This window comes from Myotis myotis, unplaced genomic scaffold (genome assembly GCF_014108235.1).
Source record: "Myotis myotis isolate mMyoMyo1 unplaced genomic scaffold, mMyoMyo1.p scaffold_m19_p_10, whole genome shotgun sequence".
NCBI classification, from domain to species: domain Eukaryota; kingdom Metazoa; phylum Chordata; class Mammalia; order Chiroptera; family Vespertilionidae; genus Myotis; species Myotis myotis.
Window position 1 is genome coordinate 496,447 of NW_023416314.1, and position 20,247 is coordinate 516,693.

The 20,247-nt window shown below is 53.8% G+C and overlaps 3 protein-coding genes across 9 annotated transcripts; 2 read left to right on the top strand and 1 right to left on the bottom strand.

Annotated features, from left to right (window-relative positions):
• The first annotated feature begins 1,705 nt into the window (after positions 1-1,705).
• On the top strand, positions 1,706-8,676 carry LOC118664093 (ubiquitin carboxyl-terminal hydrolase isozyme L3-like). Its single transcript, XM_036323969.1, has 2 exons — positions 1,706-2,221; positions 8,483-8,676. The coding sequence occupies exons 1-2, from the start codon at positions 1,723-1,725 to the stop codon at positions 8,674-8,676; spliced, it is 693 nt and encodes a 230-aa protein (XP_036179862.1). The 5' UTR covers positions 1,706-1,722.
• SLC37A4 (solute carrier family 37 member 4) lies at positions 8,048-14,691 on the top strand. Of its 4 annotated transcripts, none has more exons than XM_036324070.1 (10): positions 8,048-8,063; positions 9,184-9,526; positions 10,295-10,527; positions 10,835-11,078; positions 11,553-11,711; positions 11,907-11,992; positions 13,067-13,180; positions 13,355-13,420; positions 13,688-13,826; positions 13,942-14,108. In XM_036324070.1, the coding sequence occupies exons 2-10, from the start codon at positions 9,379-9,381 to the stop codon at positions 14,106-14,108; spliced, it is 1,356 nt and encodes a 451-aa protein (XP_036179963.1). In that variant the 5' UTR covers positions 8,048-8,063; positions 9,184-9,378. The 4 variants fall into 4 exon arrangements, with proteins under 4 accessions (XP_036179963.1, XP_036179962.1, XP_036179964.1 ...); XM_036324069.1 differs by lacking the exon at positions 8,048-8,063 and adding an exon at positions 8,565-8,815; XM_036324071.1 differs by lacking the exon at positions 8,048-8,063 and having other exon boundaries at positions 9,379-9,526; positions 13,942-14,691.
• Positions 14,692-15,517: 826 nt separating this feature from the next.
• Positions 15,518-20,165, bottom strand: TRAPPC4 (trafficking protein particle complex 4). Of its 4 annotated transcripts, none has more exons than XM_036324074.1 (5): positions 19,807-20,165; positions 18,530-18,704; positions 16,921-17,045; positions 16,134-16,260; positions 15,518-15,877 (listed from the first exon to the last, which is right to left on the bottom strand). In XM_036324074.1, the coding sequence occupies exons 1-5, from the start codon at positions 19,979-19,981 to the stop codon at positions 15,799-15,801; spliced, it is 681 nt and encodes a 226-aa protein (XP_036179967.1). In that variant the 5' UTR covers positions 19,982-20,165; the 3' UTR covers positions 15,518-15,798. The 4 variants fall into 4 exon arrangements, 3 of the variants coding, with proteins under 3 accessions (XP_036179967.1, XP_036179968.1, XP_036179969.1); XM_036324075.1 differs by having other exon boundaries at positions 16,921-17,024; positions 19,807-19,981; XR_004970262.1 differs by lacking the exon at positions 15,518-15,877 and adding an exon at positions 16,502-16,569 and having other exon boundaries at positions 16,119-16,260; positions 16,921-17,134.
• Between the last annotated feature and the right edge of the window lie 82 nt (positions 20,166-20,247).

A 20,247-nucleotide genomic window follows, 5' to 3' on the forward strand; every position in this document is an offset into this window, starting at 1 on the left:
CTCCCTCTCCCTTCCTCTCTGAAATCAATAAAAATATATTTTTAGAAATGTTTATGTAATAACAGAAAAAATCAATATATAAAATGTTTATATGATCTGAGTGATTGCTCATCTACTAATTTACAGAGTATTTGCTCTGAACCAAACACTACCTATGTAGAGTGGTAAAGGGACCATAGTCTATCCTCATGGAATTTATGTAGTTGGAGAGGCTGACAAATAAATGGAAAACTTCAAGTCAATGGGAAAGATTATATTTATATATTCTAAGATATATATGTACACACATATATATACACAAAAGAATAAAATCAGAAATGCTCTATTATAAGTGGCAATCTTCAACTGGCATTTAAAACTTCTTTTTGGTCTTTTCCAAGTTTACGCTAATAATAATGTATAACATGAATGATAGAAAACATTTAAAAGCCCAGCTGGTGTGGCTCAGTGGTTGAGTGGTGACCTATGAACCAGAAGATTATGGTTCAATTCCCAGTCAGGGCACATGCTGGACGTGTGGGCTCGATTCCCAGTAGGGGATGTGCAGAAGGCAGCTGATCAAGGATTCTTTCTCATCATTAATGTTTCTGTCTCTCTCTCCCTCTCTGAAATCAATAAAATATTTTAAAATAAATAAAAGTTAAACATATAAGGACTCCCACTGACCAAATGTGAGACAACTAGAAGCCTGGTGCACAAAATTTGTGCACGGGTGTGGGGGGTCCCTCAGCCCAGTCTGCACCTTCTCCAATCCGGGTCCCCTCGGGGGATGTCCGAGTACTGGCAGTCAGACATACCTCTTGCAATCCAGGACCACTGGCTCTACCCTTTTATTAGTATAGATTTGAGCAATAATGTAGATTATAGTGGCCACATATTATAATACATCAAATACAATGATATTAATCTTTTGTTGTTGTTAATCCTCACTTGAGGACATTTTTTTCATTGTTTAGAGAGAGTGAAATGGAGGGGGAGAGACAGCGAGAGATAGAAACTTTAGTGTGAGAGAGACACATAGATTGGCCTCTGGCACATGCCCCAACCAGGGCCAGGGATTGAGCCTGCAACTGAGGTATGCGCCCTGGACTGGAATTGAACCCAGGAACCTTCAGTCTGGGGGACAATGCTCCAATTCTTGGGCCAAACTGGCTAGGACAATACGAATCTTTCTTTCTTTCTTTTTTTTTTTAAAAAAAGAATTTTCTTTTAAGTCCAGTTGCTCTTTTTGTTTAAAAGTATTTTTATTGATTTCAGAGAGGAAGGGAGAGGGAGAGGGAAATAGAAACATCAATGATGAGAGAGAATCATTGATTGGCTGCCTCTCGCCCATACCCGCAACCCGGGCATTTGCCCTGACTGGAAATCGAACCGGTGATCTGTTGATTCCTGGGTCAGCACTCAATTACTAAGCCATACCCAGCTGGGCAATACTAGTCTTTTTAAAGAGAGGAGGGGGAGGGAGAAAAGCTCTTTACAGAAGATTATCAACTCATGAATATAGAAGGAATAATATATTGAGAAAAATCCCCATTTGCAACCACCATATTAATAAATGGATTCAGGGTGACCGCAAAGGCTGTCAGAGCTGGTGAGTGGCCAGGCGGAGCTGCCATGGAGCGACACCGCTGGCTGCCGCTGGAGGCCAACCCCGAGGTCACCAACCAGTTTCTCAAACAATTAGGTCTGCATCCTAAATGGCAATTTGTTGATGTATATGGAATGGATCCTGAACTCCTTAGCATGGTACCAAGACCAGTATGTGCAGTATTACTTCTCTTCCCTATTACAGAAAAGTATGAAGTATTCAGAACAGAAGAGGAGGAAAAAATAAAATCTCAGGGACAAGATGTTAAATCGTCAGTATATTTCATGAAGCAAACAATCAGCAATGCCTGTGGAACAATTGGACTGATCCATGCTATTGCCAACAATAAAGACAAGATGCATTTTGAATCTGGATCAACCTTGAAGAAATTCCTAGAGGAGTCTGTGTCAATGAGCCCTGAAGAACGAGCCAGATACCTGGAGAACTATGACGCTATTCGAGTTACTCAGGAGACCAGTGCCCATGAAGGTCAGACTGAGGCACCAAATATAGATGAAAAAGTAGACCTTCATTTTATTGCATTAGTTCATGTAGATAGGCATCTCTATGAATTAGATGGACGGAAACCATTTCCAATTAACCATGGTAAAACTAGTGATGAAGCCGAAACCGGTTTGGCTCAGTGGATAGAGCGTCGGCCTGCGGACTGAAGGGTCCCAGGTTCGATTCCGGTCAGGGGCATGTACCTGGGTTGCGGGCGTATCCCCAGTGGGAGATGTGCAGGAGGCGGCTGATCGATGTTTCTCTCTCATCGATGTTTCTAGCTTTCTATCTCTCTCCCTTCCTCTCTGTAAAAAATCAATAAAATATATTAAAAAAAAAAAAAACAACAACAAAAAAACAAAACTAGTGATGAAACCTGGGCATGTGCCCTGACCGGAAATGGAACCGTGACCTCTTGGTTCATAGGTTGATGCTCAGCCACTGAGCCACACTGGCCGGGCTTCTTTTCTTTTTTAAATGGGAAACTGCTTTCTCTTTATTTAAGCCTTAGGGAGAAAATTCACTGTGATCACATATTACCTTTTTAAAAAATCTAGTTTTACATAGATAGGATCAAATGATCAGAGGCATAATTTCTTCTGTAAAAACTGGCCAAATTGCCGAAACCGGTTTGGCTCAGTGGATAGAGCGTTGGCCTGCGGACTGAAAGGTCCCAGGTTCGATTCCGGTCAAGGGCATGTACCTGGGTTGCGGGCACATCCCCAGTGGGAGATGTGCAGGAGGCGGCTGATTGATGTTTCTCTCTCATCGATGTTTCTGACTCTCTATCTCTCTCCCTTCCTCTCTGTGAAAAATCAATAAAATATATTAAAAAAGAAAAAAAAACTGGCCAAATTAAGCTCTGGCTGCTGTGGCTCAGTTGATTGGGTGTTGTCCTGTGCACCGGGACAACAAACAAATTTTATGTTTTTATTTATTTCAAAGAAGACGGGAGAGTGAAAGATAGAAATATCAATAATGAGAATCATTAATAGGCTGCCTCCTGCATGCCCCCTACTGGTGATCCAGCCGGAAACCAGGCCATGTGCCCTGACCAAGAATCGAACCATGACCTCCTGGTCCATAGGTTGACACTCAACCATTGAGCCATGCCAGCTGGGCAATGTACTACATCTTTTTTTACCCACTCATCTACTGATGGGCATTTGAGCTGTTTCTAGATACTGGCTATGAACATAGGGGTGCATGTATCTTTTCTGATTGGTGTTTCAGATTTCTTAGGATATATTCCCAGAAGTGGGATTGCTGGGTCATAAGGAAACTCCATACTGTTTTCCATAATGGCTGCACCAGTCTGCATTCCCACCAGCAGTGTACTAGGGTTCCCTTTTCTCCACATCCTCGACAGCACTTGTTGTTTGTTGATTTATTGATGGTATTCATTATGACAGGTGTGAGGTGATACCTCATTGTAGCTCTAATTTGCATCTCTGTGATGATTAGTGACATTGAGCATTTTTTCATATGTCTATAGGCCACCTGCAAGTCCTCTTTGGAGAAGTGCCTATTCAGGTCCTTTGACCATTTTTTATTTTATTATTGTTTTAAAATTGATTTTAGAGATAGAAAGGAGAGAGAGAGAGAGAGAGAGAGAGAGAGAGAGAGAGAGAGAGAGAGAGAGAGAAACATTGATTGGTTGCCTCTTGCCTGGGTCTGGACCCGGAATCAAACCCACCAACTTTTGCTGTACGGGACAATGCTTCCAACCAACTGAGCCACACCGGCTAGGGCTCCTTTGCCCATTTTAAAATCGGATTGTTTGTTTTCCTAGTGTTGAGTTATATAAGATCATATATATATATATATATATATATATATATATATATATATATTTATATACATACACACACTGAATGGCCAGATTATTATGACCATCCCATCAGTACTTCCTTGGGCCACCTTTTGCCTTCAATACTGCGGCGATTCTTTTTGGCATTGACTCCACGAGATGTTGAAAGGTGATGCGAGGAATCTGACACCATGCCTGATGAATAGCACTGTCCAGTTCTGTGAGATTTGATGGTTGTGGAATGTGCTGCCTGATGGCTCTTTTTTAAAAAAAAATTTATTTTATTGATTTTTTACAGAGAGGAAGGGAGAGGGATAGAGAGTTAGAAACATCGATCAGCTGCCTCCTGCACACTCCCTACTGGGTATGTGCCCGCAACCAAGGTACATGCCCTTGACCAGAATTGAACCTGGGACCCTTTCAGTCTGCAGGCCAACGCTCTAGCCACTGAGCCAAACTGGTTAGGGCCCTGATGGCTCTTTTAACTTCGTCCCACAAATGCTCCATTGGATTGAGACCTGGTGATTGTGGGGGCCACCTAAGCAAGGTAAAGTCTCCCTCATATTCTTAAAACCACTCCTGCACAATATGAGCACCATGGCTTGGTGCATTGTCTTGTTGGAAGAAGCCATCTCCATTGGGATACGCCATCAACATGATAGGATGAACTTGATCAACAACGATACTTTGGTATGTTGTGCTATTCAGACGTTTATAATGATCTGGCCCTCAAGCAACTTCAGCGCAAAATTATAGCTAATTTGCCTACAAACGTCAGGTGGTCATAATAATCTGGCCACTCAGTATATATATATGTATGTATATGTATATATGTATATATTCTATCTAATAATAGAGAAACATGGTAATTAACCATAACTTCACTACCCTTCCCATTGGCTAATCAGCGAGATATGCAAATTAACTGCCAGCCAAGATGGCGGCCGGCAGCCAGGCAGCTGAAGCGAACATGAACATGAGGCTTGCTTACTCCAGTGATGGAGGAAGTCAACATTCCCCACCTGCCGCAGCTCAGCTCTGAGCTCCGGATGAAACAATGTTGCAATTATAGAACCTAAACAAACCCCAGAAACCTGCTTTCAGCCAGCTTGGCCTCAGAGCTTAGAGTGGCCAGTGATGGCAGCAGAGTTTCAATTATAGAATCTAAACAAACCCAGGTACCTGCTTTCAGCCGGCAACGGCCTCAGAGCTGGAGCCTGCTCTCAGCTCCAGTGACAGCTATAGAAGGTAAATTAATCCCAGAATAAAAAAAGAAAAAAGGAGAGGCTGGGAGCTTCAGTCGCCCACCCGCCTGAAAACAGCCCTCAGCCCCTCACCCAGACTGGCCAGGCACCCCAGTGGGGACCCCCACCCTGAAGGGGGTGTGACCAGCTGCAAACAGCCATCATCCCCTCATCCAGGCTGGCCAGGCACCCCAGTGGGGACCCCCACCCTGAAGTGGGTGTGACCAGCTGCAAACAGCCATCATCCCCTCATCCAGGCTGGCCAGGCACCCAAGCGGGACCCCCACCCTGAAGGGGGTGTGACCAGCTGCAAACAGCCATGATCCCATCATCCAGGCTGGCCAGGCACCCCAGTGGGGACCCCCACCCTGAAGGGGGTGTGACCAGCTGCAAACAGCTATCATCCCATCATCCAGGCTGGCCAGGCACCCAAGCAGGACCCCCACCCTGATCCGGGACACCCTTCAGGGAAAACCAGCCAGCCCCCACCCATGCACCAGGCCTCTATCCTATATAGTAAATGGGTAATATGGAAACTGACCCTAACAGCAGAACGACTGGGAATGACTGGTCACTATGACACACACTGACCACCAGGGGGCAGACACTCAATGCAGAAGCTGCCCTCTGGTGGTCAAGGCGCTCTCACATGGGAGGAGCTCTGCCTAGCCACAAGCCAGGCTGATGGCTGCCAGTACAGCGGTGGTGGTGGGAGCCTCTCCTGCCTCCTCAGCAGCGCTAAGGATGTCCGACTGCAGTTTAGGCCGGCTCCCCGCTGGCAAGTGGACATCCCCCAAGGGCTGCCGGGCTGCCAGAGGGATGTCTGATTGCCATCTTAGGCCCAATCCCCTGGGGAGCGGGCCTAAGCCAGCAGGAGGTCATCCCCTGAGGGGTCCCAGACTGTGAGAGGGCACAGGCCGGGCTGAGGGACCCCCCATCCCCCCAAGTGCACAAATTTTTGTGCACCGGGTCTCTACTAGTGTGTGTGTGTATATATATATATATATATATATATATATATATATCTCCTATCTAATAAAAGAGAAACATGGTAATTGGCGTATGACCGCTACCCTTCCCATTGGCTAATCAGGGCAATATGCAAATTAACTGCTAGCCAAGATGGCGGCCGGCAGCCAGGCAGCTTGAAACTAACATGAGGCTTGCTTGCTTCAGTGACGGAGGACTCCAACGTTCCCTGCCTGCCGCTGCAGGCCTCTGAGCTGCAACTCTAAGCAACTATGTAACAAATATAGAAGCTAAACAAAACCCCAGAAACCTGCTTTAGTCCGCCAGGCTTCAGCCAGCAGGATCGCAACATTGTAAGCAAAGGCCAGAAACCCACTTTCAGCAGTGGAGGCCCAAGAGCTGGAGCCAAGCCTCAAAGCTAAAGCTGGCCCAGAATAAAAAAGAAAAAAAGAAAAAGAAAAAAAGGAGTGGTTGGGAGCTTCAGTCACCCCCAGCCTGAAAACAGCCCTCAGCCCCTCACCCAGACTGGCCAGGCACCCCAGTGGGGACCCCCACCCTGATCCAGGACACCCTTCAGGGCAAACCAGCCGGCACCCACACGTGCACCAGGCCTCTACCCTATATAGTAAAAGGGTAATATGCCTCCCAGCACTGGGATCAGCGGAGCCGCGAGGCCCCCCGGCACCGGGATCAGTGTGACGGGGACAGCGCCCAAACCCCCTGATTGCCCTGCGGCTTTGTGTGTGACAGGGGGCGGGGCCACAACCTCCCTATCCACCCTGCTCTGTTTGTAACAGGGGAAGGCGCCCCAACCCCCTGATCAGCCCTGCTCTGTGTGTGACAGGGTAGAGCCATAACCTCCCCATCAGCCCTGCCCTGAGTGTGAGAGTGGCGGCACCCCAACCCCCTGATGGGCCCTGCTCTGTGCGTGACAGGGGGTGGCGCCGCAACCTCCCCATCGACCCTGCCTTGAGTGTGACAGGGGACAGTGCCCCAACCCCCCAATCGGCCCTACCCTGAGCATGACTGAGGGTGGCAGCACAACCTCCCGATCGCCCTGCTCTGTGCATGACAGGGGGCGGCGCCCCAACTCCCCAATCGGCCCTGTTCTGAGCCCGACCAGGGGCTGCACCTAGGGATTGGGCCTGCCCTCTGCCACCTGGGAGCAGGCCTAAGCCAGCAGGTCGTTATCTCCTGAGGGGTCCCAGACTGCGAGAGGGCACAGGCCGGGCTGAGGGACCCCCTCTCCCCCCCCCGAGTGCACAAATTTTTGTGCACCGGGCCTCTAATATAATATATATAAAATTGAGGGAAGGAAGGGGGATAGAGAGATAGAAACATCGATGAGAGAGAAATATCAACTGGCTGCCTCCTCCATGCTCCCACACTGGGGATGGTGCCTGCAACCCCAGCATGCGCTCTGACTGGAAATCCAACTGGTGACCTCTTGGTGGATGCTCAACCACTTAGCCACGTGGGCCGGGCTAGGTACCTTATTTTTTTGTTTTGTTACAATGGTAAATGCGATTGTATTCTTGGTTTCTCTTCCTGAGAGTTCATTATTGGTGTATAAAAATGCAAATTCGGCTGGCGTGGCTCAGTGGTTGAGCGTGGGCCTAACAACCAGGAGGGTTGGACTCCCAGTCAGGGCACATGCCCGGGTTGCAGGCGGGCTCCCCAGTGCAGGAGGCAGAACCAATGATTCTCTTCATCATTGATGTTTCTCTCTCTACCTCTCTCTTCCTCTCTGAAATCAATAAAAATACGTTTAAAGACAAGAAAACAGAATTGTCCAGCCCTAAGGAGCGCGTCCTCGCCCAAGGACTGTGAGTGGCGGGGTTAAGTCTGGACCTTGGGGACTGGACTTGGCTCTCCGAGGCCCCGCCTCGCCAGGGCGCAGGCGCACACTCCGCCCGCTGGGTCCTAAGGCGACGCCCGCCGGGCTCTGGTAGGTGGTGGTGCGCGGGGGTGCGGCGGCTCCTGCAGGCGGAGCTGGAGAGGGAATCTCAGGGCCTCGGCTCCTTTGCTGGAGCCCCAACAAAGGTCGCCCCGGTTTCCGCTACAACCCGAGTTGTTCCTGTGGCTGGGGAGGTGGGGGGACAATTCTTGATTCTGGGGACCAAGGAGGCGCCGCCCGGGACCGGCACGCGCCGACTCCTTTACGTGCATCAGGCTGAGCCTCCGCACCTCCGCGGCTCCCACACCCGGTCCGATCCCATCGCAGCCGGGGTCGGGGTGCGGCGCAGCCTGAGGTCATGGGCTGGGCAGGTGCGAACGCCCGCCTCTCCCTCCCGGAAGCCCGCCGGGCGCCCACGCGGGGCCTCCGTGAGGTCTTCTGCTCCGCTGGCTCTATGCCTTCTGCTCCAGTTGCTCTTCAGCCGCGCGGAAAAGCGGAGGGGGGAGGGGGGGGCGCGGGGGGCAGGCTGCGTGGCTCCGGGGCCGCTCGGCACTGCCGCTGGAAGTCCGTGGGTGCGCACCCCGCTGCAGCCCCCAGCCAGCCCGACGGGAACCGCACCCGTACCTACCGGCGTTACAGGGTCAAGGGGACCGGAGGCCGCTGAGTGATCCTACCACTCCAGCCCCTAGTGAGGCCTGCGGGGCGACACTGTGAGTCCTGCACTAGGACGTCCTCCTTACAGCTCTGCAACTGTCAAAGTTCTGCCCCACGGCTGCTAAGCTTTGCGAGTGACAGGGCTTGAGGTCAGTTCTGTAAGCCTTGGAAGTGGTGTTGTTGGGGTGCGTGTCCGACGGAGTGTGTAGAAACTCACCCAGCGCCCAGGGCAGGGCCCAGCACCCAGGAGACCCTAAGTAACCCTTTGCGGAATGAATGGGAGCAGGCAGGAGAGGGCTGCTCTGCTTGGTCGCTTCCTCTCACCGCCTCCCTGGGCGCTTGCAGACAGAAGTAATTAGGGTGAGCCTTTAATCACCGCTGATTGCACAGGCAGAGGAACAAGGAAGCGCAGGGAACAGGAGAGACATCCTGGGGACACAGGGTGCTGGCCTGGTTCACGGACACTGCCTCCGGCCCCCACAGCTTGGCCATCAATCTGTTTTCTTGTCTCCCTCAGGACACTGGGTTCTCTAGGAGCTGCCCCAGGCTTAATGATTGTCCAGAAGGTGGCTATAAAGAGAGCCTGGGAGTCTAGGTGGAGGAGGGAGCAGAAAAAGCCCAGCTCAGCAGATCTGGGCCCGGAGGGAGCTGCAGGCAGGAGCCGTGGTCAGAGGCGCCCTGTCCTGGCCAGCAGGGCTCGCTGGCTTCCACCATGGCAGCCCAGGGCTATGGCTACTATCGCACTGTGATCTTCTCGGCCATGTTCGGAGGCTACAGCCTGTACTACTTCAACCGCAAGACCTTCTCCTTCGTCATGCCCTCGCTGGTGGAGGAGGTCCCTCTGGACAAGGATGACCTGGGTGAGCGCTCAGAGCAGGTGGTGGGCCAGGGCCATAGGGCCCGCCGGACCAGATGTGTGTGTGGCAGTGTGGTGTGTACGCCCTGTGATGTGTGTGGAGCATCGGCACAGCAGAGGTGAGGGCACAGTCTCCACATGCCGGATGGAGGCGGAGAGCCACGTACACGGTGTGGGTGAAGGACTTAGTATGATCCATGCATGTCTGAGGCAGGCTGCTAACCTAAGGTGTCTGTGTGCCTGTGACCCACGTGTACCCCCAGAGGCACTGTTCATGCTGAATGTGTTCAGGGGATTTTGAGTCTGGTTGCCCATCTGGCCTCGGCGCTGTGAGCAGGGAACTGGGAGTCGGCACCATGGCCTCGTGTAGCCCAGCAGGTTACCTTTCAGGAGGAAGATGGTCCCTGGCTCCATTCTAAAGCCTTCGCCCCATGTTCAAAGGTGGGGCAGCAGAGTGGCCGGAGGCCGGGGGTTGGCACCCAGGGTGAGGGGGAATCAAGCGGATGTGAATCCCAGGGAGGGTGCGCCTGTCCTGCCCCTTCTTGCTTCCAGACAGCTGTCGCTGGAACTCTCCAAGAGGCTGAAAGGTCATGGGTCAGCCGGGGTAGCGCTGACAGGAGGCAGGGGGAGTGGCGGGTCCCAGCACAGGTCAGGGTCCCGGCACAGGTCCTCCTCGTGCTCCTGAAATGAAGCTGTCTCACCCTGCCCAGCACCTCTGCCCACCTGACCCCAGCTTCTCCCACCTCTCCTGCTCCCTGCCCCTCCCCTGCAGGGCTCATCACCAGCAGCCAGTCGGCAGCCTACGCCATCAGCAAGTTTGTGAGTGGAGTGCTGTCTGACCAGATGAGCGCTCGCTGGCTCTTCTCGTCTGGGCTGCTCCTGGTCGGCCTGGTCAACATAGCCTTTTCATGGAGCTCCACAGTGTCAGCCTTCGCTGCCCTCTGGTTCCTCAATGGCCTGGCGCAGGGCCTGGGCTGGCCCCCGTGTGGGAAGGTCCTCAGGAAGGTGAGTGTCTCCTTCCAAGGAGCCTGTCTCAGTTGGCCCTGAGGATCCGAGGAGCCTGGGGAGCGGCACCTCCACCTCCACCCGCGGCATTTCTCAGGAGTGTCAGTCTGGCTCCTATCGCTTGTCAAGGTATTTTAGGAGCCTGACATGGTGAGATCAGGTGGCAGAGGAGGGAAATGGCCCTGCCAAGTAGAAGCACCCTCTCCCTCATTCCTGTAACGTGAGCTTCTGGGTCTGTCCCACTTGATCCCCTCCTTCTGCGTGGACTGTAGGCTGGGCACCTACTCTGTCCCCCTCTACCCCACAGTGGTTTGAGCCATCTCAGTTTGGTACTTGGTGGGCCATCTTGTCAACCAGCATGAACCTGGCTGGAGGGCTGGGCCCCATCCTGGCAACCATTCTGGCCCAGAGCTACAGCTGGCGCAGCACGCTGGCCCTGTCGGGGGCGCTGTGTGTGGTTGTCTCCTTCTTCTGTCTCCTGCTCATCCACAATGAACCTGCCGATGTTGGACTCCGCAACCTGGACCCCACCCCCTCCAAGGGCAAAAAGGGTGAGCACCCACCTAGGCCAACCCCTTTTGTCCTAATTTGGCAGACTTTCATTGAGGATTGGCTGTACGCCTGGCCTGTGCTAGTTAATGGTTGTAGGGGTTGGAATGGTGATGGAGAGCTAGGGAGTCAGTAGATAAAACTCCATTCTAAACACAATTATCAGATAAATGGCAGAACCCATGAATGCTAGGATTCATATTATACCCTGACCCTTCCTCACAACAGAGCCAGGCTTCTTTGTCCTGGGCAGCAGCCTAAGCTGAAGTGGCTGGGGTGCTTTCCTCCATCCGCCCTGGTCCTGTGTTGTTCACTGGCTGAGGCTTGCAGTGAGGGGAGGGCAGAGCAGGGGTGAGGGGGCCTCTGCTGGCCCTGGGCTCTGGATGGACTCTGCTCCTGTGGCTGGTTAATGAGTGGTGGGCGCTCCTGGGGGAGGGCAGCAGAAGCAGAGCCTGAGGCCTGGCCTCCTCCCCCAGGCTCCATGAAGGAGGAGAGTACCTTACAGGAGCTGCTGCTGTCCCCCTACCTGTGGGTGCTCTCCACTGGCTACCTGGTGGTGTTTGGAGTCAAGACTTGCTGCACTGACTGGGGCCAGTTCTTCCTTATCCAGGAGAAAGGACAGTCGGCCCTTGTGGGTAAGAGGAGTGTTGGGACAGTGGTGGGCACAGAGCAGAAGCCAATGCAGGCCCGGCTTCCCTTCACCTCCTTTTCTTCCTTCCCTGAGGCTGGGCATTATGCAGGCAGCTGTGACCAGTCACCCTTGGGGACCCTCTGGGACAACCCCAATGTGCAACACCCACCCTTTCCCTCTCCCCACAACCCCACTGCAGGTAGCTCCTACATGAGTGCCCTGGAGGTCGGGGGCCTTGTTGGCAGCATTGCCGCTGGCTATCTGTCGGACCGGGCCATGGCGAAGGTGAGTGGGCAGAAGGGACAGGAGGAGGACCCCTCTAAATCTTCCCAGCCAGAGCCTTAGCTGGTTTGGCTCAGTGGATAGAGCAGTGGCCTGTGGACTCAAGGGCCCTGGGTTCAATTCCGGTCAAGGGCACATGCCCAGGTTGCAGGCTCGATCTCCAGTAGGGGGCGTGCAGGAGGCAGCCAATCACTGACTCTCTCATCACTGATGTTTCTGTTTCTCCCTTCCTCTCTGAAATCAATAATCTTCCCAGCCAGAATGGGACAGGCACCAGAGGCGGGAGCCCTGGGGCAGTCAGGTTGGCATGTGCTGGTTTAGGCTGATGTGGAAATCAGGCCCATGGGGAAAGGGTTTTTAAAAATATATATTTGCCCTGACCGATTTGGCTCAGTGGATAGAGCGTCGGCCTGCAGACTGAAAGGTCCCAGGTTCGATTCCGGTCAAGGGCATGTACCTTGGTTACGGGCACATCCCCAGTAGGGGGTGTGCAGCAGGAGGTAGCTGATCGATGTTTCTCTCATCGATGTTTCTAGCTCTCTATCCCTCTTCTTTCCCTCTCCCTTCTTCTCTGTAAAAAAAAAATCAATTAAAATATATTTAAAAATAAATATATATATATTTTTTGATTTCAGAGAGGATGGGAGAGGGAGAAATAGAAACATCAATGAGAATCACTGACTGGCTGCCTCCTGCACTCCCCCTACTGGGGATCAAGCCCACAACCCAGGCATGTGCCCTAACTAGGAATTGAACCGTGACCTCCTGGTTCATAGGTCAATGCTCAACCACTGAGCAACACTAGCCAGATGGGAAAGGGTTTTAACTTATGTCAAAGTGAGTCAGAATTTCTCTCAGCCTAGCAGTGAGCTTCTCACCACCCCAGCAATGGGCTGGGGAGGGTGGTGCTGTTTGCCAGCACATGTCCCGAGCTGGCCTGAGTGGAGGAAGGGACTTGTGGAGTTTGGCCTCAGAACGTCGGAGGTCCCAGTGAAGGGATTGCTAAAGACCTGTCAGCAGAGGCCTGTGTCAGAGTCCAGGGTCTGGGGCCTGACGTTGCTGGGGCTGTCTCCACAGGCAGGGCCGTCCACCCATGGGAACCCACGCCATGGCCTGCTGCTGTTGATGATGGCGGGCATGACAGTGTCCATGTACCTCTTCCGGGTAACCGTGACCAGTGACTCCCCCAAGGTAAGTAAGGGGCTGGGCCAGGGCAGGCACGGGATGAGGAGGAAGCTAGGGCCACGGGCTCACGCTCTGGCTGTTTCCCTTTCTGGTTCTGTCTGTGCCTCAGCTCCTCTCCTCTGCACTCTGGTGCCCTCCCTCCTGACCCTGCGCTGGTTTTCTCCCCCCTCTGCTCCTCAGGGTGTCGCTCTCTGGACTCTGGCTCTTCACCCTCTCGCTGAGCTCACAGGCTTTAAGGAGCACGAGGTGCCTTATCTTTCTGTTCTCACCTTTGTTCTACCCACTCTGCCTTGCCCAGCCAGTCCAGCGCACAGGAGCCAGCGTCTCATTCAGAGGCATGGCTCCTGTACCTCCTTCACCCACCCACCCGGCCCCAGGGCCACTCAGCGTGGCAGCCACTCCTCTGGCTCTGCACTGTCAGTGTTGGGAGTGGGGTGAGGGGTCACCGCCTCCTCTCTGGTGAGGAAGGTGGGCGTGCCCAGCCTCTCAATGCTGCCCTGCACTCCCTCACAGCTCTGGATCCTGGTGTTGGGAGCTCTGTTTGGTTTCTCCTCTTATGGTCCCATTGCCTTGTTTGGAGTCATTGCCAATGAGAGTGCTCCTCCCAACTTGTGTGGCACCTCCCATGCCATTGTGGGACTCATGGCCAATGGTAAGCGATACCCTCTAGTTTCTACCTCACCCCCACGTGGGCCAGTTAGAGGCTGGGGGCGCCCCACTGACTCGTTTCACAAATGACTCTGCTCTTCGCTCCTCCTCCCTGGCAGTGGGTGGCTTTCTGGCCGGGTTGCCCTTCAGCACCATTGCCAAGCACTACAGCTGGAGCACAGCCTTCTGGGTGGCGGAAGTGATCTGCGCAGCCAGCACAGCTGCCTTCTTCGTCCTGCGAAACATCCGCACCAAGATGGGCCGAGTGCCCAAGAAGGCCGAGTGAGAGGGCAGGTTCCAGAGCACCCTCTCGCACCTGGCTCTTCGCCCCACAGGCTGGGAGGGGAGGGGCTGCTCTGGCTGGCACTGCACCTCTGACTTCCTTCTGCTCCTTTCCCCTGGCCCAGGTGGCACTGGAAATGATCAATGGCTAATGAGATTCCAGCTCCCTGTCCTATGCTCTATTTAAAAGATAACCTTTGTTCGAGGACTCCATTAGCTTCTATTTTCTGCCTTCAAACAGGAAACGCCTATAGCCAGGGAGTCTCCTACACTCTTCTCTCCTGGGCCCTGCCTTGCCCCCATCCTGTCCCGTCCGTCCCCACCAGGGGTGAGGCTCTCCTGCACCTGCAGGCCACCATGACCCTGCCTTCTACCCTAAGGCCTCTCAGCGGGGGTAACTGCTACTGCCAGCTCCTCAGGGTCCAGGGGAAGAGAGACCCTCACTCTCACCATTATCCTGGGAACCCCCCCCCCCTCGCCCCCTGTATGGGTGGGAGGGTAGGAAGACTTGTTATAGGTTTAGCCAATGACCCAGGTCCAAAAGATTAAAGCTAGATTTGATACTAAACACCGACAGTGAGTCTGTCCTTCTTTCAAAAGGAATATGTAGCCCTAGCCGGTTTGGCTCAGTGGATAGAGCGTCGGTCTGCGGACTGAAGGGTCTCAGGTTCGATTCCAGTCAAGGGCACATACCATGGTTGCAGGTTCCCTGGCCCTGGTTGGGGTACATGCAGGAGGCAACCAATCAATGTGTCTCTCTCACATTGATATTTCTCTCTGTCTCTCCCTCTCCCTTCCACTCTCTCTAAAAAAAAAAAAAAGAAAAAAAAAAAAGGAATATGTAAACCAGGCAGCTTTCTCTGGAAATACCCTTCTGGGGCCTGCTCTTTCCACCCAGAAGTGAGACCTAATTCCCTAGAATGGGAAAGCCGACACGGACTCCTGTGAGTTTCTGTCTCCTTCGCCTCAGTTTAACATTGTATATTTAATTCTGCGACCTCTTCAGAGGTGGAGCTACTGGGTTTCACGCAGATTAAAGGAGTGGAGGGAGGCAGTGGCTGAGTGCAGTCAGAAAGCCTCAGCTGTCGGTAACTGGCTCTGAGACTCCAGCACAGAGCACCTGCTGAACCTCGGGTCTGTAACAGAGCCAAGCCCCTGTGGCTTGAGTGAGGATTAAATGAGAAAGCAGCAATGCAGTAAAGCCTGGCTGTAAACACTTGAAAATGTTCCATCATCACCACCACTATCGTCACCCTAGGAAGTCAGTAGCAATTATGAACTAGATCCAAGGCGCCATGTTCATTCATTTAATGAACACACTTGTTTTTATTAGAATATCTCCCCAAAACTCCCTATCCTTTCTGTCTCCCTCCTGGGCCTTTCCCCCAAAGCCATCAATTAGGGTCGCAAACACTGAGATCAAAGGAGTGTTTATTACAGCACTTATGGGCCTACCTCCTCCATAAGTAAAATCTGTAGTGGAAAGTAGGACCATGACAGATACGGGAAAGAGAACAGTAGGAAGGCTCAGGGATTAGTACCCTCATCGAACTCAGCCCCCTCCCCCGCTCCCTTTCAGGTGTACTAACAAGGTGCCTGGGACTCCCACTGGAGAGGATGCAGTAAGACCCCTGCTACAGGATCTCAGAATTTAGGAAGGCAGCGGCGGGGTGGGGTATCGTTGCAGGTTCAGCCTATGACCCAGGTCCAAAAGTTCCAGCCTTCTCTGCCACCTCCAGGGCTAACTTCAGGTTCTGTTCAAACAGCTCACACCTACACCAGGCCCAGGAGGCACATGTAAGGACACAGTGCGAGGCTAAGGCTCTCCCCACTGTGGGTGCAGAGGCAGAGCCAGTGAAGTGCCTGCTTGAAGGACATACTTTCCAAGGAAAAGTCATTGGTTTCTTAAATAAGTAAAAGGCTACTCGCTCGTTTTATTTTTAAAAAGCCCTATTATACTTCAAAGTGACTTTGGAGAAGAGTACACAGGTTGGGGCAAGAACTTGATCTGGGGAGTGGGACTACCTACCTGATGGGCATTTCCAGGGAGTAGAATGGATTCTTGAGGGCAAAGTCTGAATAAATCTCATAAATCTTTCGGAGTAGAGAGTCTATTCCAGCTTGCCTAGGGTCTGCCAGCACCACAAACTTGATTCCTGGAGAGGGGCCAGGAATGGTTACCAAAGGGTACAGAAGGCACAAACGTCATCCTGTGTTTGTACAGCACTTCAGTTTTGCAAAGCACTTTCATCAGCCCATTTTTGTTTTATCCCTAATTGCTCCACAGAGCAGAAAGGCAAGATTTTAAATCCATAAGTGAGACCAAGAGTTGAAGTGACTTTATTGCATCACTCAGCTGACTGAGATGAGGCTTTGAGTTTTAGCTCTATCACTTACTTCTGGAATTGGGGGTCCCTCAGCAGAAAGTGCCAGGCAGGGGACAAACTCAGGCAATTTTCAATTATCTGCATTAAAAGGGAGCGAAGCAATGGAACTCATGATCCAAAGGTCACCACTTGGCATTCAAATTTCATTTAGAAACAACACTTACACCTTCCAAAATGTGTGCAACATGAGATAACATTAAGGTGAGTTTTACGTGTGCACAAGATACCAGGGCTGAGTATACTGGGTGGTGTGGACAAAATCAGCGTCAGATTAAATATTAACTAGCTTTGGATTCACAAAACAAACAGATGTGTCCATGCCACTGCCCGAGGAAAAGCCACCCCCATCCCACAGCTTCCCAAAGCTTTGGTCAATCCCTTCCCCAGCCCATCCCACTGCATCCCCTTGGCCTATCTGGAGACGCATACCTGTCAGGGTCTGGAAGCAGTGCAGCTTGAATGTGTCTGTCTCCAGCATCTCAATGCCTGAGCTGCCCTGTTCAGGAGACAGCTGGGAGCCGATTGCGAACAGCCTATTTGCAAAGGAGGCAAAGCTGGGGATGCACCCACTGCTGTCAGGGAGGAGTGCTTCCCCAGACCTCCCACTGCAGTGATCCTCCCTGCTGAGGAGTTCACATTGCAGCTGGAGGCAGGCAGAACGGGCAGCGGGAACAATTTCTTTAAAGTTCACTCGAATTCTGCAAGGATTTTACAGCAAGTCCTCAAATAACATCGTTTATTTTAACTGATGAGATGCTGTAGGAACTTTTGTTCATATCAATTGACCTGTGGCAAAACAGGTTTCATGATACAATTGACACTTAAAACAACATGGGTTTGAACTGTGCAGGTCCACTTATACACAATTTTTCCCAAAAAATATATAGTCGGCCTTCCTATCCCAGGGTTTCAAATAGAAGGATTCAACCACCTCTGGATCAAAAATAGTATTTTCAATCCATAGCAGGGAATTCCTGGATGTAGAGGGCCAATTGTCTGCATTGTTGTATGCTGTTTTATTTATTGATTTATTTTTAGAGAGAGGGAGGGATGGAGAAAGAAACATTGATTTGTTCCAGTTATTTATGCAATCACTGGTTGATTCTTGTATGTGCCCTGATGGGAATTGAACCTTCAATCTTGGCATCTGGGCGATGCTCTAACCAAGTGAGCTACCCAGCCAGGGCCTGTTCTACCCAATTTTATACAAGGGACTAGAGAATTCACAGATTTTGGTGTCTGCAGGGGCCCTGGACCAATCCCCTGCAGACACCAAGGGATGCCAGTAGTTGTTTTGGAAGTCAAAAGTTATTTGTGTCGGGCTCACACCCCTAAACCCCTGTGGTTCAAGGTCAACTGTACCTCCTTTTGCTTACTGCTGCAGAACCCACTGAGGAGGTTATGTGAGGACTTACTGTATATCCATACTTTGCTATACAACATTTTACATTAAGAACTTTGGGTGGAGTTAACACTGGGGCCCACCATGTGACTCAATGGTTGAGCGTGGACCTATGAACCAGGAGGTCAGGGTTCGATTCCAGGTCAAAGCACATGCCAGGGTTGTGGGTTCCATCCCCAGTAGGAGGCGTGCAGGAGACAGCCCATCAGTAATTCTCTCTCATCGTTGATGTTTCTACTAGTATCTCTCTCTCCCTCTCCCTTCCTCTCTGAAATCAATTAAACTTAACAATGGGAATGTTACTTACCCGAGGCTAGCATACCCACCACAGCTCATACTGTGATTGAGAACAGAAAAAGATCCTAAAAATCTTTTAGATCAACTGCCTTACTATGAACATGGCGAAATTGAGGTTCAGAGAAGCTGACTTAAGCGACAGACACCAATGCCAGTACTACCTAAAACCTGGCCGAACTGAATCAGTTGTTCTTTTCCTAACACAAGAATCAACGACTTAAAAGTAGAGAAAGGTAAGCACTGCCGCTCAGGAGACCGCCTGCCCGCGGAGCAACACCAACCCGCCAGCCTAAGAGCCCAGGGCAGGCAGGAGGCACTAGGCAGGGTTGGAGGACTTACGAATGGAACATGGAGGCCAACATGAGCTTCTCATTGGAGGTGAGGCGGGGCCGGCCGAATCGCACGGACACGGGGTAGTTGGCAGGGTTGCCGAGGTACTCCAGCACCTCTTTGCCATCGGCCGTGTACTTGCCGTTCACGTCCTTGCCATTGATGGCCAGCACTGCGTGGCCCACTGCAGAGGAGCGGCGAGGGTCAACGAAGCCCCATCCAGTGGGTTCCGCCAAGGGAACAGGGACGCGACCCCAGCCCCAGGCCACCGCCGCGGGACCCCTCCCAGCCCCAGGCCACCGCCGCGGGACCCCCTCCCGAGCCCAGCCCCAGGCCACCGCCGCGGGACCCCTCCCAGCCCCAGGCCACCGCCGCGGGACCCCCTCCCAGCCCCAGGCCACCGCCGCGGGACCCCTCCCAGCCCCAGGCCACCGCCGCGGGACCCCTCCCAGCCCCAGGCCACCGCCGCGGGACCCCTCCCAGCCCCAGGCCACGGCCGCGGGACCCCTCCCAGCCCCAGGCCACCGCCGCGGGACCCCCTCCCGAGCCCAGCCTCAGGCCACCGCCGCGGGACCCCTCCCAGCCCCAGGCCACCGCCGCGGGACCCCCTCCCGAGCCCAGCCCCAGGCCACCGCCGCGGGACCCCCTCCCGAGCCCAGCCCCAGGCCACCGCCGCGGGACCCCCTCCCGAGCCCAGCCCCAGGCCACCGCCGCGGGACCCCTTCCGAGCCCAGCCCCAGGCCACCGCCGCGGGACCCCCTCCCGAGCCCAGCCCCAGGCCACCGCCGCGGGACCCCCTCCCGAGCCCAGCCCCAGGCCACCGCCGCGGGACCCCCTCCCGAGCCCAGCCCCAGGCCACCGCCGCGGGACCCCCTCCCGAGCCCAGCCTCAGGCCACCGCCGCGGGACCCCTCCCAGCCCCAGGCCACCGCCGCGGGACCCCCTCCCGAGCCCAGCCCCAGGCCACCGCCGCCGGACCCCTTCCGAGCCCAGCCCCAGGCCACCGCCGCGGGACCCCCTCCCGAGCCCAGCCCCAGGCCACCGCCGCGGGACCCCCTCCCGAGCCCAGCCCCAGGCCACCGCCGCGGGACCCCCTCCCGAGCCCAGCCCCAGGCCACCGCCGCGGGACCCCTCCCAGCCCCAGGCCACCGCCGCGGGACCCCTCCCAGCCCCAGGCCACCGCCGCCGGACCCCTCCCAGCCCCAGGCCACCGCCGCCGGACCCCCTCCCGAGCCCAGCCTCAGGCCACCGCCTCGGGACCTTCCCACCCTCCTGAGCCCAGATCACCCCGGATGCCGTCGCGCTGGCCGAAGGCAACTAGCACTCGCTCGTCGTGTAGCTTGAGCAGCAGATCAAGCGGGTAACTGAACGTTTTCTCAGCCTCGGCTCGTGGCGCGTAGCTGTCCAGATGGTAAATCAGGCCGCCGGCTTTGTTCACCACGTACACACTGAAAATGGCCATCGCTGCGCCGCGGCGGCGAGCCGAGCAATGGGCGGCCTGGAGGGACCGCAGTCACTGGACCCGCCCGCCCTCACTTCCCCGCCCGCCGCCGGCTGCGCTTGCGCACTTAAGGCTACGCGCGGGGGCGCGACGCCGGAAATTAGTTGCCTGGATTGATAACGGCTTTTCCGGCTCCTTCCGGCTCTCAGTGCCAGGGCTGAGCAGCGGCTGCTTCCTAGCCAGCGGCACAGCTCGACGAGGCTGGCTGGGTTCATGCACGGGAATCA

Coding starts and splice junctions, on each gene's coding strand:
- LOC118664093 (XM_036323969.1), top strand. CDS start 1,723: ATGGATCCTGAACTCCTTAGCATGGTACCAAGACCAGTATGTGCAGTA. Junction 2,222..8,482: donor TAGTGATGAAGCCGAAACCG/GTTTGGCTCAGT, acceptor CTTCTGCTCCAG/TTGCTCTTCAGCCGCGCGGA.
- SLC37A4 (XM_036324070.1), top strand. CDS start 9,379: ATGGCAGCCCAGGGCTATGGCTACTATCGCACTGTGATCTTCTCGGCC. Junction 10,528..10,834: donor GTGGGAAGGTCCTCAGGAAG/GTGAGTGTCTCC, acceptor TCTACCCCACAG/TGGTTTGAGCCATCTCAGTT. Junction 13,421..13,687: donor CAGGCTTTAAGGAGCACGAG/GTGCCTTATCTT, acceptor ACTCCCTCACAG/CTCTGGATCCTGGTGTTGGG.
- TRAPPC4 (XM_036324074.1), bottom strand. CDS start 19,981: ATGGCCATTTTCAGTGTGTACGTGGTGAACAAAGCCGGCGGCCTGATT. Junction 18,705..19,806: donor CCAGCGCGACGGCATCCGGG/GTGATCTGGGCT, acceptor GCTCCTCTGCAG/TGGGCCACGCAGTGCTGGCC. Junction 17,046..18,529: donor TTGGCCTCCATGTTCCATTC/GTAAGTCCTCCA, acceptor GTGCATCCCCAG/CTTTGCCTCCTTTGCAAATA.